The sequence below is a fragment of the Chenopodium quinoa genome, unplaced genomic scaffold (assembly GCF_001683475.1).
Source record: "Chenopodium quinoa cultivar QQ74 unplaced genomic scaffold, ASM168347v1, whole genome shotgun sequence".
Classification (NCBI taxonomy): domain Eukaryota; kingdom Viridiplantae; phylum Streptophyta; class Magnoliopsida; order Caryophyllales; family Amaranthaceae; genus Chenopodium; species Chenopodium quinoa.
In genome coordinates, this window is record NW_018742385.1 from 1,434,936 (window position 1) to 1,448,950 (window position 14,015).

Here is a 14,015-nt window from a genome sequence, read left to right on the forward strand (position 1 = left end):
CATGATTGATTATCTAATCGATTCCCATTAACTTGTTAATTGTTCAAAGTGGATCTTTTCCCCTAGTAGACTTTATCATACCTTGTTCTTTATATGTGTTTTAGTGTAGTTGTAGTGTCCTTTATCCGTAAATCGACTTCGGCATAGCTTAGGCATTAGATTAAGAACAATCTAGCATTACCGTTCCTTGTGGTTCGACTCCGAACTTACCACTAGACTTGTTTAGGGGTTAGTTTAGGATTATAATAAATTTTATTTGGCCGTGAGGAGGTTAGTCAACGACATAATTTCCCCGCGCTCACTCTTACGTTAGCCGGTTCAACCTGACCAGAATCCAAATTCAGGGTTTGTCTGATGAAAGTAGCCTTTATAGACTTCTTCAAGGATCTGAAGGATGGGTCAACTTTCAAGTCTGACCTCTTCCAAAAGAGGGTTTTCACCCTTCAACAGGCATTGATGGAGGTGAAAAGCTTTATACAAGCAACCGACCTCTGCTCGCCCAACAACCAGTCAGACTCCAAAAGGTCAGACAAGCAAAAAGATAATTGGTCTGCTGCACCGGCTAAGAACCAAGAAAAAAGCAAAAAGAGAAAAGATGTATGGGCGGTCAATGATTCTGACCAGCCGTCCTAGAAGAAAAGGAAGGAATTCAAACCGTACTCCCCAAGGTATGAGTTTAATAAGGACTTCAACTTTATCCTCATGGAGATTAAGGATCGATTGACACTTGAGAAGCCGAATCCTATGAAAAATTCCATTCATACACGGAACAAAAATAAATTCTGCCAGTACCATGAGGAGATTGGCCATGACACCAACAACGGCTTTACCCTTCAGCAGGCGTTGGATCGTTTGGCTGACAATGGGATGTTGAAGTTCTATATCTCAAAGTCCAAAGGGACTAATGAGAAGAACACAGGACACTCGTCCAAGACTGCCCAGCGTACTATTAGCTCTGACACTTACAAAGAGTCGGTCTACACCATAGCAGGCGGGTTCTCAGGTGGTGGTCCGACTATCCGGGGCACTAAGGACCATCTGAAAAAGATAGCCAAGGCTGCTGATGAAGAGCAGGCGTCTGCTAACAGAACCTTCCCAAACGTCCTTATTACTAAGAAGGACCAGGGCAGCGTTCGCCGTCCGCATGACGACCCGGTTTTCATTGAATGTAAGGTCACCAACCAACTGGTTGGACAGATCCTTATAGACACCTGTAGCTCCTCTAACATCATCAGCTACAAGTGCTTACAAAAGCTCAAGTATAAGACCAGCAACATGCATCCGGTATCCCATCCCCTAGTTGGTTTTGGGGGGGGGATGGTGTACCTAGTCGACAAGATTGACTTACCTATCCGGCTTGGAGACAAAGGAGAAGGGTGGCACCTAATCGTCAAGTTCTTGGTAGTTGAGGCGGTGACCGCTTATAACATCATTTTGGGCCGTCCAACACTGAACAAATCCAAGGCTGTTATTATCCCTTCCCTCATGTTAATGAAGTATGAAAGGGATGATGGTTCTGTTGGATCACTAAATGGAGACCTGAAGACGGCTCGAGAATGTTATCTCTTAGCCGTCAAGCCCACTCTAGCCTCATCCGGCTAAGGGCAGGAGTCAATATACCTTGATGAAGTCAAGGATCCCAGCCCAGCCCCACCAGCAGCCGGAAAGAAGAGAAAAGTTGATCAGCTGATGGAGGTGATGAAAGAAAAGAAATAGCAATCACTGACCGGAGAGCGGTCAGAGGAGCTCCGTCCCCAACCGGCTGGTGAGCACATGGATCTCTCTCTGGATGACAGCCGTCTAGAGCATATTGTTAAGGTGGGGACGGCTACCTATGCTAAGTTGGGTGCAGACTTATACCTCTTGCTGAAAGAATTCAAAGAAATTTTTGCCTTTGGAGTGGAAGAGATGCCAGACGTCAGCCTGGATCTTGCTGTCCACAAACTCGCTGTGGATCCGAAAAAGATGCCCATTCATCAAAAGAAGAGAAATCACGGCGAGGAAAGAAGTCAGGCGGCAGCTGCAGAAGTTAAAAAGTTGTTAGACGCTGGGTTCATTCGTCCATGCAACTTTTCTAATTGGGTTGCAAACGTTGTGCTTGTAAAAAAGCGAATGGTACCTAGCGCATGTGTGTTGATTACACAGACCTCAACAAGGCATGTCCAAAGGACAGTTACTCGCTTCCAAAGATCGACAGCCTAGTCGACTCTACAACCGGTCATGCCTTAATGAGCTTTATGGACGTCTATTCTGGTTTCCACCAGATACCCCTGTGGAAAAAAGATCAAGAAAAGACAACCTTCGTCACTGATCAGGAAGAATAATATAGTCTTCATTAATCAAATTAGGAGGAATGTAGAAGCGTTCATTGATGATATGATAGTCAAATCCAAGCTATAGACGGATCATCATGCTAATCTTGAGAAACCTTCACCACACTCAGGCGGCATAAGGTTATGTTAAATCCCAAGACATATGTCTTTGGTGTTGAGTCTGGGAAGTTTCTCGGATTCTTGATTGATTAAAGGGGGATACAGGATAATCTTGAGAAGATACAGGAGGTAATTGACATGAAGTCACCCGGCACTGTCAAGGAAGTTCAGAAGTTAACCGGTTCCCTAGCGGAATTGGGAAGATTCCTCAGTCGATCAGGTGACAAATGCCTTTACTTCTTCCAAGCAATCAAGAAGAAGACTATATTTGAATGGGGGGATGATGTTGAGGCAGTCTTTCAAAAATTGAAAGAACACCTGCACTATTTGCCAAGGCTGGTTAGCCCTGTACCCAAAGAGATGTTATATATGAACTTAGCCGTCTCAGTCCATGCCCTTAGCGCTATTATCCTTTCTGAGAGAGACAACATCCAGCTCCTGCTCTATTTCATTAGCCATGTGCTCAGAAATGCTAAACTCTAGTACCCCATGGTGGAAAATGTTGGCCTTGCTCTTTACATGGCATCCAAGAAGTTGAAACCATACTTCTTGGCACATCCGCTTGTGATCTACACAAATCAACCCCTCATGCGGCCAATGTCTACCTTGGAGTCATCCGATAGGATGCTCAACTGGGCTATTGAAATGCAAAGTCTTAAAATCACTTACGAACTAAGAAAGGCAGTGAAGGGCCAGGCGTTTGCCGACTTCATTGTCGAAATGACAAGGCCGGTTCCACCGAATAATCTTGATAGGTTTGGAAAGTGTACGTGGGTGGGAGCTCTACTATGAACGGCTATGGTGTAGGGGTTATCTTTGAGTCCCCTGAGGGGGACAAACATGAGTATGCACTGCGGTTTACGTTTCAAGCCTCAAATAATAGGCAGAATATGAAGCCCTGCTAGCCGGCATCCGCATGTGTAAGGTGGCAGGGGTGACCAAAATTGACGCCTACTCTAATTCGCAATTGGTCATTAGCCTATAGCAATGTGAGTATTGATTAGGGGATTTTGCTCCCACCAATCGGAATGCGCCACGTGGGCCAATCAGGTCCTGCCAAGTGTCTCCCAGTTGGAACTGTCAGGGCTTGCCACGTGGCACGCGCTTATTCGTCCACCTTGGACCTATTATGTCATGACATGTGGCATACTCCATGCCTAATGGAGAAACCGGCCACCCAGGCCCAACTTCCGAGGAAGCCCAATCAGCCCTAGGTTAACCTAAACCTAGGATGGGCACGTTTCCCAAGGTTATAAATACCTCCCTTAATCCTCATTAAGGGGGATTACGAAAAGAGAACGAAAAAACACATTAATTACACACAGTAATAACCGGCTGATCTCGCTAACAAAGCAGATTACCTACATTAAACACTCTCACCTAGAGAGACCTAATCACTTTAATTTCCGCATTAATTACTCCTTAATCAAGTACTAACTTGACCGTTGGAGGCGGAGCTCCCAGGAGTCTCCGTTATTTTGCAGGTACAGGTTCCAGTCTCGGAATTGTAACTCTCCCGCAGGACATCAGAAAACCCCGAAACATTTGGCGTCGTCTGTGGGGAGAGTACTTCTGAGATGGCATCCAAGTCTGTACCGACTCCTGAATAAAGGTGTCCCCTAGACGACCCTCAAGTTCAGTCGGACCATGATACCGAGAGTGAATTTGAAGTTGAAGCTCACACAGCTTCAGACGGGACCCTAAGGGCCCGACGTACCCGTCATACCGAAAGGAGGGAACGGGAACATCTTCAAACTGGAAGTGAGCCAGCAGGCGCACCGCCTGTTCGGCAACAGTCGACTGATGGGTCTGCTCCCATCACAAGGAACAAACTCATGACCTTCATGAGGGACTTCAAGGGAGAGATTCAAGAGTTGATAAACAAGAAGCCGCCTGCTCCAGTCAAGGAGCAGTCGGCCAAGAAACCCTCCACTTCACTGAAGAGGAAGCCAGTTCAAGGGCGATAGGCGACTCCTCATCCTAAATCTAGGAAGCGGGAGCCACCTGCCCTTGATTTCACAAAATTCCGTTATCCTACAGGAAATAGGAAACCTGTTCGTCATATTCAGGCGGACGGGTCGAAGCAAACATTCACAGACGCTCGGCTACTGCTAGAGCAGAAGAAGAGTGACCGATTGTCAGAGTCGGCCTCTACTTCAAACTTTCAAGACAGTTTGTGAAATGCCTCGATGAGGCATACTCAGTCGTATCATGAGAGTCAGTCAGGCGGCACCTCCCGTCAGTCCGGCTTTCATAGCGACCAGGCGGTACCAAACTTACCATTTGTGCCGCAACAACAGTATTTTTTGCAGCCACCTCCGTTTGGTGGACCTGCAGCAAAAAACGTCCAACCTATGGACTGGCAGCTACGGTTGCTTAGACTTGGTGAACAGCCGTCGGCCTTCTCCAAGGAAATTACTGAAGCCGCTCAGCCGGCCAAAGTGAAAAATGTACTAGTAGGCTCCTATGACGGCACTACTAACCTAGAAGACCATCTGATGGCATTCACCAACCTGATGTACCTTCAAGGGTTGGATGATCCCACTTGGTGCAAGTGTTTCCCAGCGACTCTCAAAGGAATCGCACAGCAATGGTTCGGCAACCTGCCGACTGGTTGTGTAAATAGCTTCAGGACGCTTGCTTACTTTTTCACCTCCAACTTCGCCATGAACATCCCTGCGAAGAAAACGACCCTTGATTTGGGAACAATTCAGCAGGGCGAGAAGGAGGGGCTTCGTTCTTACATCAGGCGGTTTAACCTGATGAGAATACAGATTCAAGGGTTACCGGATGAGGTAGCCTATACTGACTTTTTCAGAGGTCTCAAAGACGGGTCTACCTTCAAATTTGATTTGGTTCGAAAGAGGGTGGCGACTCTTCAAGAGGCCTTGATTGAAGTAGAAGCCTATATACAGGCGACTGATCTTTGCACGGTAAAACAGTCGGACGGGAAAAGGTTCGACAAAAGAGAAGGACGACAGAAACAGTCGTCAAACAAAGATGAGAAGAGAAAAGAGGTCTGGGCGGCTGATTCCTCTAAACAGCCGGCCCAGAAAAAGAAAAAAGAATTCAAACCATACTCCCCAAAGTATGCGTTTAACAAGGATAACCAGTTTTCCTAAAAGAAATCAAGGGACGGATCTCAATTGAGAAGCCGGTCCCCATGAAGGGTTTCTGCAAACAACCGGAACCAAGATAAATTATGTGCTTATCATGATGATGTTGGTCATCACACCAATGACTGCATCAGTCTCATGCGGTATCTGGACCGCCTGGCTGAGCAAGGTGATCTTGCCACTTATGTTAAGAAATCTACGGGGAACACTTCCTCAAAAAAGCAGTCGGCCAAAGAGAATCAACAGGCCGACAACTCCGATACAGATGATGCAGTCGTCTACACCATTGCAGGCGGCTTCTCAGGAGGCGGCCCCACTATTAGGGGCAACAAAGACAATATCAGGCGGTTAGATGTAAATTCCGTTCACCAAGAACGGCCGTCCAAATATTCTTTTCTTGAGATTGTCATCACTGAAGAAGATCTAAGAGGGGTAAGAGGGTCGCATGATGACCCTATCGTTATTGAATGTAAAGTGGCCAACCAGAGAGTTGGCCGAATCCTCATAGATACCGGAAGCTCCTCAGATCTCATCAGTAGCAAATGTCTGTCAAAACTAAAATATCAGACTGATTGCATACATCCGGCCTCCCACCCTTTAGTAGGGTTTGGAGGAGGAGTCGTCCACCCACTGGGACGAGTGGATTTACCCATCCGCCTGGGTGAAAAAGGGGAAGGACGACACATGGTAGTCCGGTTCTTCGTAGTAGAAGAACTCTCGGCCTACAACATGATTCTGGGTCGACCAACCCTGAATAATTCCAAGGCTGTTATAATCCCATCTCTTATGTTGCTCAAGTTTGAGAGGGATAATGGAACAGTCGGCTCCCTAAGGGGAGATCAGAAGATGGCCCGAGAGTGCTATCTCTCGGATATCAAGCCCACTGTTATGGCCACTGGGTCAAGCGGTGAAAAAACAGACCTTGACAATGTCAAGGAGAGTGCGCTTGTTCAAGAAGCAGGCGGCAAGAAGAGAAAGGCATCCCAGACAGGGGCCGCAAGAAAAGAAAGAAAATAGCAATCATTGGCAGAGGAGCGGTCGTATGAGTTCCGCCCTCAGCCGGCTGGTGAGCATACGGACCTGATCTTAGACGACTCACGTCCTGACCGAACAGTCAAAGTCGGGACGACTGCTCTGAGAGACCTTGGTGATGACTTTCACAAACTCTTGAAAGAATACAAGGACATCTTTGCATTCGAAGTCCATGAAATGCCAGGCATTAGTCCTGATCTGGCGGTACATAAACTGGCCGTGGATCCGAAAAAGAAGCCGGTACGGCAAAAGAAGCGGAACCATGGCGAAGAAAGAAGTCAGGCGGCAGCCGCCGAAGTGAAAAAATTACTTGATGCAGGGTTCATTCGGCAATGTTACTTCCCAGACTGGGTTGCAAATGTGGTGCTTGTTAAAAATCCCAATGGCACCTGGCGAATGTGTGTGGACTACACAGACTTAAACAAGGCGTGCCCCAAAGACAGTTACCCTCTGCCTAAAATTGATAATCTGGTCGACTCAATAGCCGGCCATGCTTTGATGAGGTTTATGGACGCCTACTCTCGTTTCCATCAAATTCCTTTATGGAAGAAAGATCAGGAGAAGACGGCCTTCGTCACTGATCAGGGGTTATACTGTTACACGGTCATGTCGTTTGGTCTTAAGAATGCCCCGGCCACCTTCCAGCGAATGATAAACACTGTGTTCTTTGATCAGATTGGGAGAAACGTCGAGGCATACATTGATGATATGATTGTCAAGACTAAACTTCAGAAAGATCATCTGTCGGACCTCCGAGAAACTTTCGCCACACTCAGGCGGCACCATGTCATGCTCAATCCCAAGAAATGTGTCTTTGGGGTTGAGCCTTGGAAATTTCTCGGATTCCTTATCAATCAGAGAGGAATAGAGGCGAACCCTGAGAAGGTGCAGGCGGTCATTGACATGCAGTCGCCTCGTACCATCCGAGAGGTTCAGAAGTTAACAGGTTGTCTGGCGGCCTTGGGAAGATTTATAAGCTGATCAGGCAACAAATGCCTATACTTTTTCCAGGCAATTAAGAAAAAGGAAAGGTTTGAATGGGGGCCGGATGCTGAGGCCGCCTTCCAGAAATTGATAGTTCACTTGCATTCCTTGCCAAGGCTGGTCAGCCCTTTGCCCAAAGAAGTACTCTACATGTACTTGGCCGTCTCTGATCATGCGTTAAGCGCTATTCTCCTTGCTGAAAGAGACGGCTGTCAGCTCCCGGTCTACTTTGTCAGTCACGTACTGAAAAATGTCGAGTTGAGGTATCCCCTAGTGGAGAAATTTGGTCTTGCACTCTTCATGGTTGTTAAAAAATTGAAGCCCTACTTTTTGGCACATGCAGTCGTCGTGTATACAGACCAACCTATCAAGCGGCCACTTACCATCATGGAGTCGTCAGGCCGAATGATCAAATGGGCCATAGAAATACAGAGCCTCGAAGTTACTTTCGAGCCTAGAAAAGCAGTGAAGGGGCAAGCCTTTGCTGACTTTATTGTAGAGATGACTCGTCCTCCTGACTCTCAAGTTCCAGACCAAGTATGGAAGGTATATGTGGACGGAAGCTCTACTTCAAATGGTTGTGGAGCAGGCGTCATATGTCAGTCGCCAGAGGGCGACATGTACGAGTATGCTCTACGCTTCAGTTTTCAGGCTTCAAACAATGAGGCAGAATATGAAGCTTTACTAGCCGGGATCCGCATGTGCAAGGCGGCAGGGGCAAGAAAAATAGACGCCTGTTCCGATTCACAATTGATAGTGAGTCAGTACAATGGCGAATACGACGCAACCCATCCGGCCATGATCAAGTATTTACAGGCGGTCCGACAAGCAGTCGGCTCCCTTGAGGATTTCCATCTGATCCAAGTACCGAGATCAGAAAACAACCAGGCGGATGCACTGTCAAAATTAGCATCATCCGCCTCCTCTGATACTCCTCGAACTGTTTTTTGGGAAGTAATGGAGAAGAGAAGCATCGAGGAAAACCCTATTGGAATCCTAGACAGAAGCTCAACCTGGATGGATTCAATCAGGGCATATCTGACAAACGGTACACTGCCGGATGATCCTAAACAAGCGGCAGCACTGAAAAAACGAGCCACCTGTTTTGAAATGATAAAGGGAGAACTTCACAAAAGGGGGTACCTTCAACCCTTCTTAAAGTGTGTTACTCCAGAAAAGGGACGAGAGATACTAGACGATCTTCACTCTGGTTACTGTGCTTCTCATATAGGCGGTAGGATGCTTGCTCAAAGGGCAAGGCGGCAGGGCTACTTTTGGCCTACTTTAGAAGCAGATGCAATGGAGATGGTGAAAAAATGTGACAAGTGTCAAAGGTTTGGCAAACTAATTCACCGTCCGGCTACTGACCTCACTACCATTCATAGTCCACTACCGTTTGCTAAGTGGGGCATGGACATTCTAGGTCCATATACGCCTGCTTGATGAGTGACATTTATGTCTCTCTTAGGATAGTCTTTTCTAGTAGTTTTAGTAATAATTCAGTTCATTTTAGTATGTTTTTGCTATGATCCTCCTATTTCGAGTATTCTACCTTTGTGGCGCGTAATGTGTATTCATGTGGTTTAGGTAGTCTATACTCCCCTCCCCTTTCGTTGTATCACGCCTTGCCTTCCTGTTCCATGATTGCAGGCGTATGCTGTTGATTCAGAGATGGAAGGGATAAGGGCAAAACAGGAAGAAATCCAAACCAGACGAATGGCGCGGGCGCGCAACCAAAGGAGCGGGCGCGCATCTATAGAGCGCGGGCGCGCTGATGAGCGGGATCAACCATTAAATACCCTCTTTGGAGCGGGCGCGCATTTCTATGAGCGGCCGCGCCATCATTTAACGCGCGGGCGCGCCACTGTTGGGCGCGGGCGCGCCTCTCTGCTGCTGATTCAAATCCCGATTTCAGCCCAAGTTAAAAGAAAAAAAAAAAAGGCAAAAACGGCTAAGGGGGAGGAAAAGATAAAAAAAAACTAGCATAGAAACCCAAGGGGAGAGCTCAAAAATATCAATTTCTAGGTCTTTGTTTTAGAAAAATTTTGTATTGAACAATCATATAGCTTTTAGTGTAATTCTCATTGTCTATCAACATTAGTTTTACTTTTAGTTTTTGAAGAAGTAATTTTGCAACATAGATGTATGGTCAAGCTTGGAGATTGAAGATTGAATGATGTGTGGCTCTTTATTTGGATTTCAATGAAGGTTTTGGTATATTTCTCTATTGTCTCTTGCTTTTATGATTAAAGCTTCTACTCTTGTTAATTTAGTTGATAAAAACTTTGTCTTTCTTACCATTTCATTGGTTATAATGTTGCTTAGCATGATTGTAGTTGTAGTTATGACTAGTGAGTAGTTTCTTGTTGCTAGGGGTTTGGTGAAGATATACTTTGAGTTTGATGTATGTTAGGCTAGGTTAATTTGGAATATTTGTGATTAAATCTTCCTTGTGCTTATACTTATTAGTCACTCCATGTTTATGGCCATATGCATGTTGTGGTTGAATGACGTGAACTAAATCGTGACGATAGTGCGATTTAGGAATAGTCATTAGGTGATTGATTATTGCATGACCTTAGCTTGTATGCCTTACGACGATAGTGTGAGCGTATGTTAGCTAGGAAGGCTCTTAATCCCGATAGGTGATTAGAGAATATTCTTGATATTGCCTTGTATGAGTCGCTTGGGTTACATGTAAACCTATTTTCCGATGCCTAACTTCGTTGAAATCAAAGCATGTTTGATCCTTCCCCCTAGTACCTATTTTAATTGTTGTTCTATCCCCTTTAGTCATTACTTTACCCACCACACTTCTTGATCGAATTAGATTAACATTAGGAGATAAATAGCGGTGCTTAATCGTTTCCCTGTGTTCGACCCTTAACTTGCCTCTATACTCTTTTAGTTGCATGTTTAGGACTACAAATATCATTTGATAGAGGTGTCTTAGTGACGACCTAAAATACCGCCTGTCAAATTGGCGCCGTTGCCGGGGACACGGTTTCCATTGTACGTTTATCCCTTCGTTGAGACTAGTTCACTTGTTTAATTTTCCTACTACTCCTTGCTTGTCAGTGCTCACTTTCTACTTAGCTTTGTATATGCGCAGGAGGCAACGAAGTTCTAGTCCTTTGGCGCCCATAGACCCAGAGCTGGAGCGCACCCTTGCTCAATTGAGGAGGGAAATTAGGGATAGTGTGGAAAACCCTTTCCAAGAGGAAGTTAGTAGCTCTCCTACTCCTTCACCCTCTTCTAGTGAGGATCGTGAATCATTTGCAGGTTTAACTCCCAACCCATTTGCCCAATACCATAATCAACAAAGCATGGGTGATCAAAGGTCACTAAAGCAACTTGGAGCACCCGAACCTTATGCCTCACAAAGTGGGATCTTAGCCCCCACCACTCAAGCGAACAATTTCGAGATAAAGCCTAATTTCATTTCAATGATAGAGAAGAGGCAATTTACCGGTGGGAAATTTGAGAATCCCCATGAGCATCTCAAAGAATTTCTCAAGTATTGTGACACTATCAAGATCAACGGGGTGTCCCAAGAGTACATAAGATTGAAGATGTTTCCGTTCTCACTCATGGGAGCGGCGGAACATTGGTTGAACAAGGATGTTCCTCCCGGTTCCCTCACGACTTGGAATGAGGTAACTACGGCGTTCCTAGGAAGGTTTTACAATCACAAGAAAACCGCCGAGGCTCGCTCAAAGATTCAAAGTTTCCGCCAAAGAGGTGGAGAGTCTCTTTGTGAGGCATGGGAGAGATTCAAAGAATTACAAAGGCAATGCCCACACCATGGGATTCCTAATTGGCAAGTTCTCCAAACATTCTATGGAGGACTCTCCCCTCAAAGTAAGACTAGCCTTGATGCCGGAGCCGGAGGCCCAATCATGAACAAAAGGGAAGATGAAGTGGAGAGTATCATAGAAGAAGTTGTGCGCAATTATGAGGATTGGTACGAAGGTGAGAGGGAAGCCACTTCTAGCAAAGGAACGGTACATTCCGTCGAGCAAACCAATGCCATCACAAATCTTTCCAACCAAATGGCAAAGATGGCGAAACAAATGGAGGAGTTCATGAAATCAAGTTCCCAAAATGCTTCCTCCCCTTCTCCCAAGGGAGGCCATGGTATGAATCCTTCTACTTCTTCTCCCTCTAATTACAATGCCATGCCTCCTGGTTGTATGTTTTGTGATATATGTGGAGGCTATGATCATAATTCTCAACAATGTATGTCCATAAGTGAAGGTCCCCCTCCCCATGAAAATGATGATAATGTTGAAGATGTTAATGCCATGAATTTTGTGCCCCGTGAGGGAAATAATGGAATGCGACCAAATTGGAATCAAAACCCAAACCGTAGTTGGAATCAAAACCAAGGTTGGAATCAAAGTCAATGGAATCAAAGTGGTGGTGGTTATGATAACCAAGGCCAAGGTAGGGGAAACTCTTCCAATTACAATGGAAGAAGTTACTCAAACCAAAGACCCAATTGGAATCAAAACCAACAACACTATTCCAACAACCAACAACGTTTTAATTCCAATCAGGGTTCCGGGGGTAATAGACCTCAAAATGCTTCTACTTTCTCACAAAATAGTAGACCCCCCGGTTTTGACCAAGTAAGGCCCCATTCTCAAATTCCCCCTACTCAACCCCTCCAAATAGAAGCCCCTCCTGATCCTATGATGGCTATGCTTCAAAATTTCATTAAAAATCAAGAAAACCATAATAAGAGTCAAGAGGAAGAAAAGAAACAAATCAAGGCACACATGAAAATGCTTGAGACCCAAATCTCTCAAATTGCCCAACCAAGTTCTTCATCCTCCCCTTCTTCATCTTCTTCTTTACCTAGTCAAGGTGTCAACCCCAAGTCTATGTATGCCATTACTACTAGAAGTGGGAAGATCCTTGAGAGTGAACTAAATGTTGAGAAGAGTCCCGATGTGAGGATAGGACTTGAGGTTGAGGATGAATCATCAAGAGAGAATGAGATTCTAGAGGGAAGTGCCGGAAAGAATGAGAGGGGTGAGAAAGAGAAAGAGAAGGAACTCGAAAAGGAGAGCACCAAAGATCAAACATCTTTACCCCTTAATCTCCAACCTAGGAATGAGAGGTTGCCTTTTCCCCAAAGATTTGCTAGGTCTAGCTTGATGTCCAATTTGGAAAATTTTTAGATGTTAGTAAAGAGCTTGCATGTTTCTATACCCTTTGTGGATGCTATGAAAGAGATGCCACACTACTCTAAATTCCTAAAAGACCTCCTGAATGGAAGGAGAGAAGTTGAAACCGTTAGCTTAACCGCAAATTGTAGTGCTATTCTCTCCAGTAAGCTACCAACTAAATTGCAAGATCCTGGTAGTTTTTCCATCCCTTGTTCAATCAATGAAGTTCATTTGGGAAAGCTTTGTGTGACCTAGGTGCTAGTGTGAGTTTAATGCCTTTCTCGGTCTACCAAAAGCTTAATGTGGGAAACCTTTCACCTACAAACATCACCCTCCAATTAGCAGATAGGTCCACAAAATTGCCTATAGGGAAAGTAGAGGACATACCCCTTAGAGTCGGTAAGTTCACTTTTCCGGTGGACTTTTATGTTCTTTGAAATGGATGAAGATGAAAGAATTCCTATAATCTTGGGTAGGCCATTCCTAGCTACCTCTAAAGTAATTATTGATGTCAAAGAAGGCAAGATGACCTTGAAGGTTGACAATGATTCTATCGAATTTGATTTGAATAAGGTGATGAGACAACCTTCCTCTGACAATGAATGTTTAGAATAGATACAATTGAAAACTTGATGAATGAGTTTAGATACCCTTATATGCATGCTTCTAATGATCTACTTGAGAATGTTTTGTTGAATGAGAATGAGGTAGGTGATCAAAAGGAGATGCAATTATATGAGGAAATGCTTGATGAGAAAGAAGAGACAACCCCCGACCAAGAGATGCCCCAACCGTATGAAGTCTTCCAAGTAGAAGAGGAGGAAATCTCCAATGGTAAGGTAGCTCCGAAGGGTAGAATTGAAACCTCTACCTTCGGGCTTGAGGTATGTCTTTTTGGATGTTAATGATACTTTTCCGGTCATTATCAATGCTAACCTCACGGAAGAGCAAACCTCCTCATTGCTTAATGTTTTGAAAATGCATAGGAAGGCTTTGGGTTATACTCTTGATGATCTCAAAGGTATAAAGCCCCTCCCTATGCATGCATAAGATCGATTTAGAGGAGGTGCTAAGCCGTGTAGGCAACGGCAAAGGAAACTTAATCCTTCCATGCAAGAGGTTGTGAGAAAGGAAGTTTCCAAGCTACTTGAAGCAGGGATCATCTATCCAATCGCTCATAGTGATTGGGTATCCCCGGTTCAAGTAGTGCCGAAAAAGGGAGGTATGACGGTAATGATCAATGATAAGCAACAATTGGTCCCAACTCGGCTTGTTAC

At 45.1% G+C, this 14,015-nt stretch overlaps 1 protein-coding gene across 1 annotated transcript; it reads left to right on the forward strand.

Moving 5' to 3' along the window:
* Positions 1 to 702: 702 nt before the first annotated feature.
* On the forward strand, positions 703 to 1,602 carry LOC110699388. The gene has a single exon (XM_021876912.1). The coding sequence runs from the start codon at positions 703 to 705 to the stop codon at positions 1,600 to 1,602; it is 900 nt and encodes a 299-aa protein (XP_021732604.1).
* Positions 1,603 to 14,015: the final 12,413 nt, after the last annotated feature.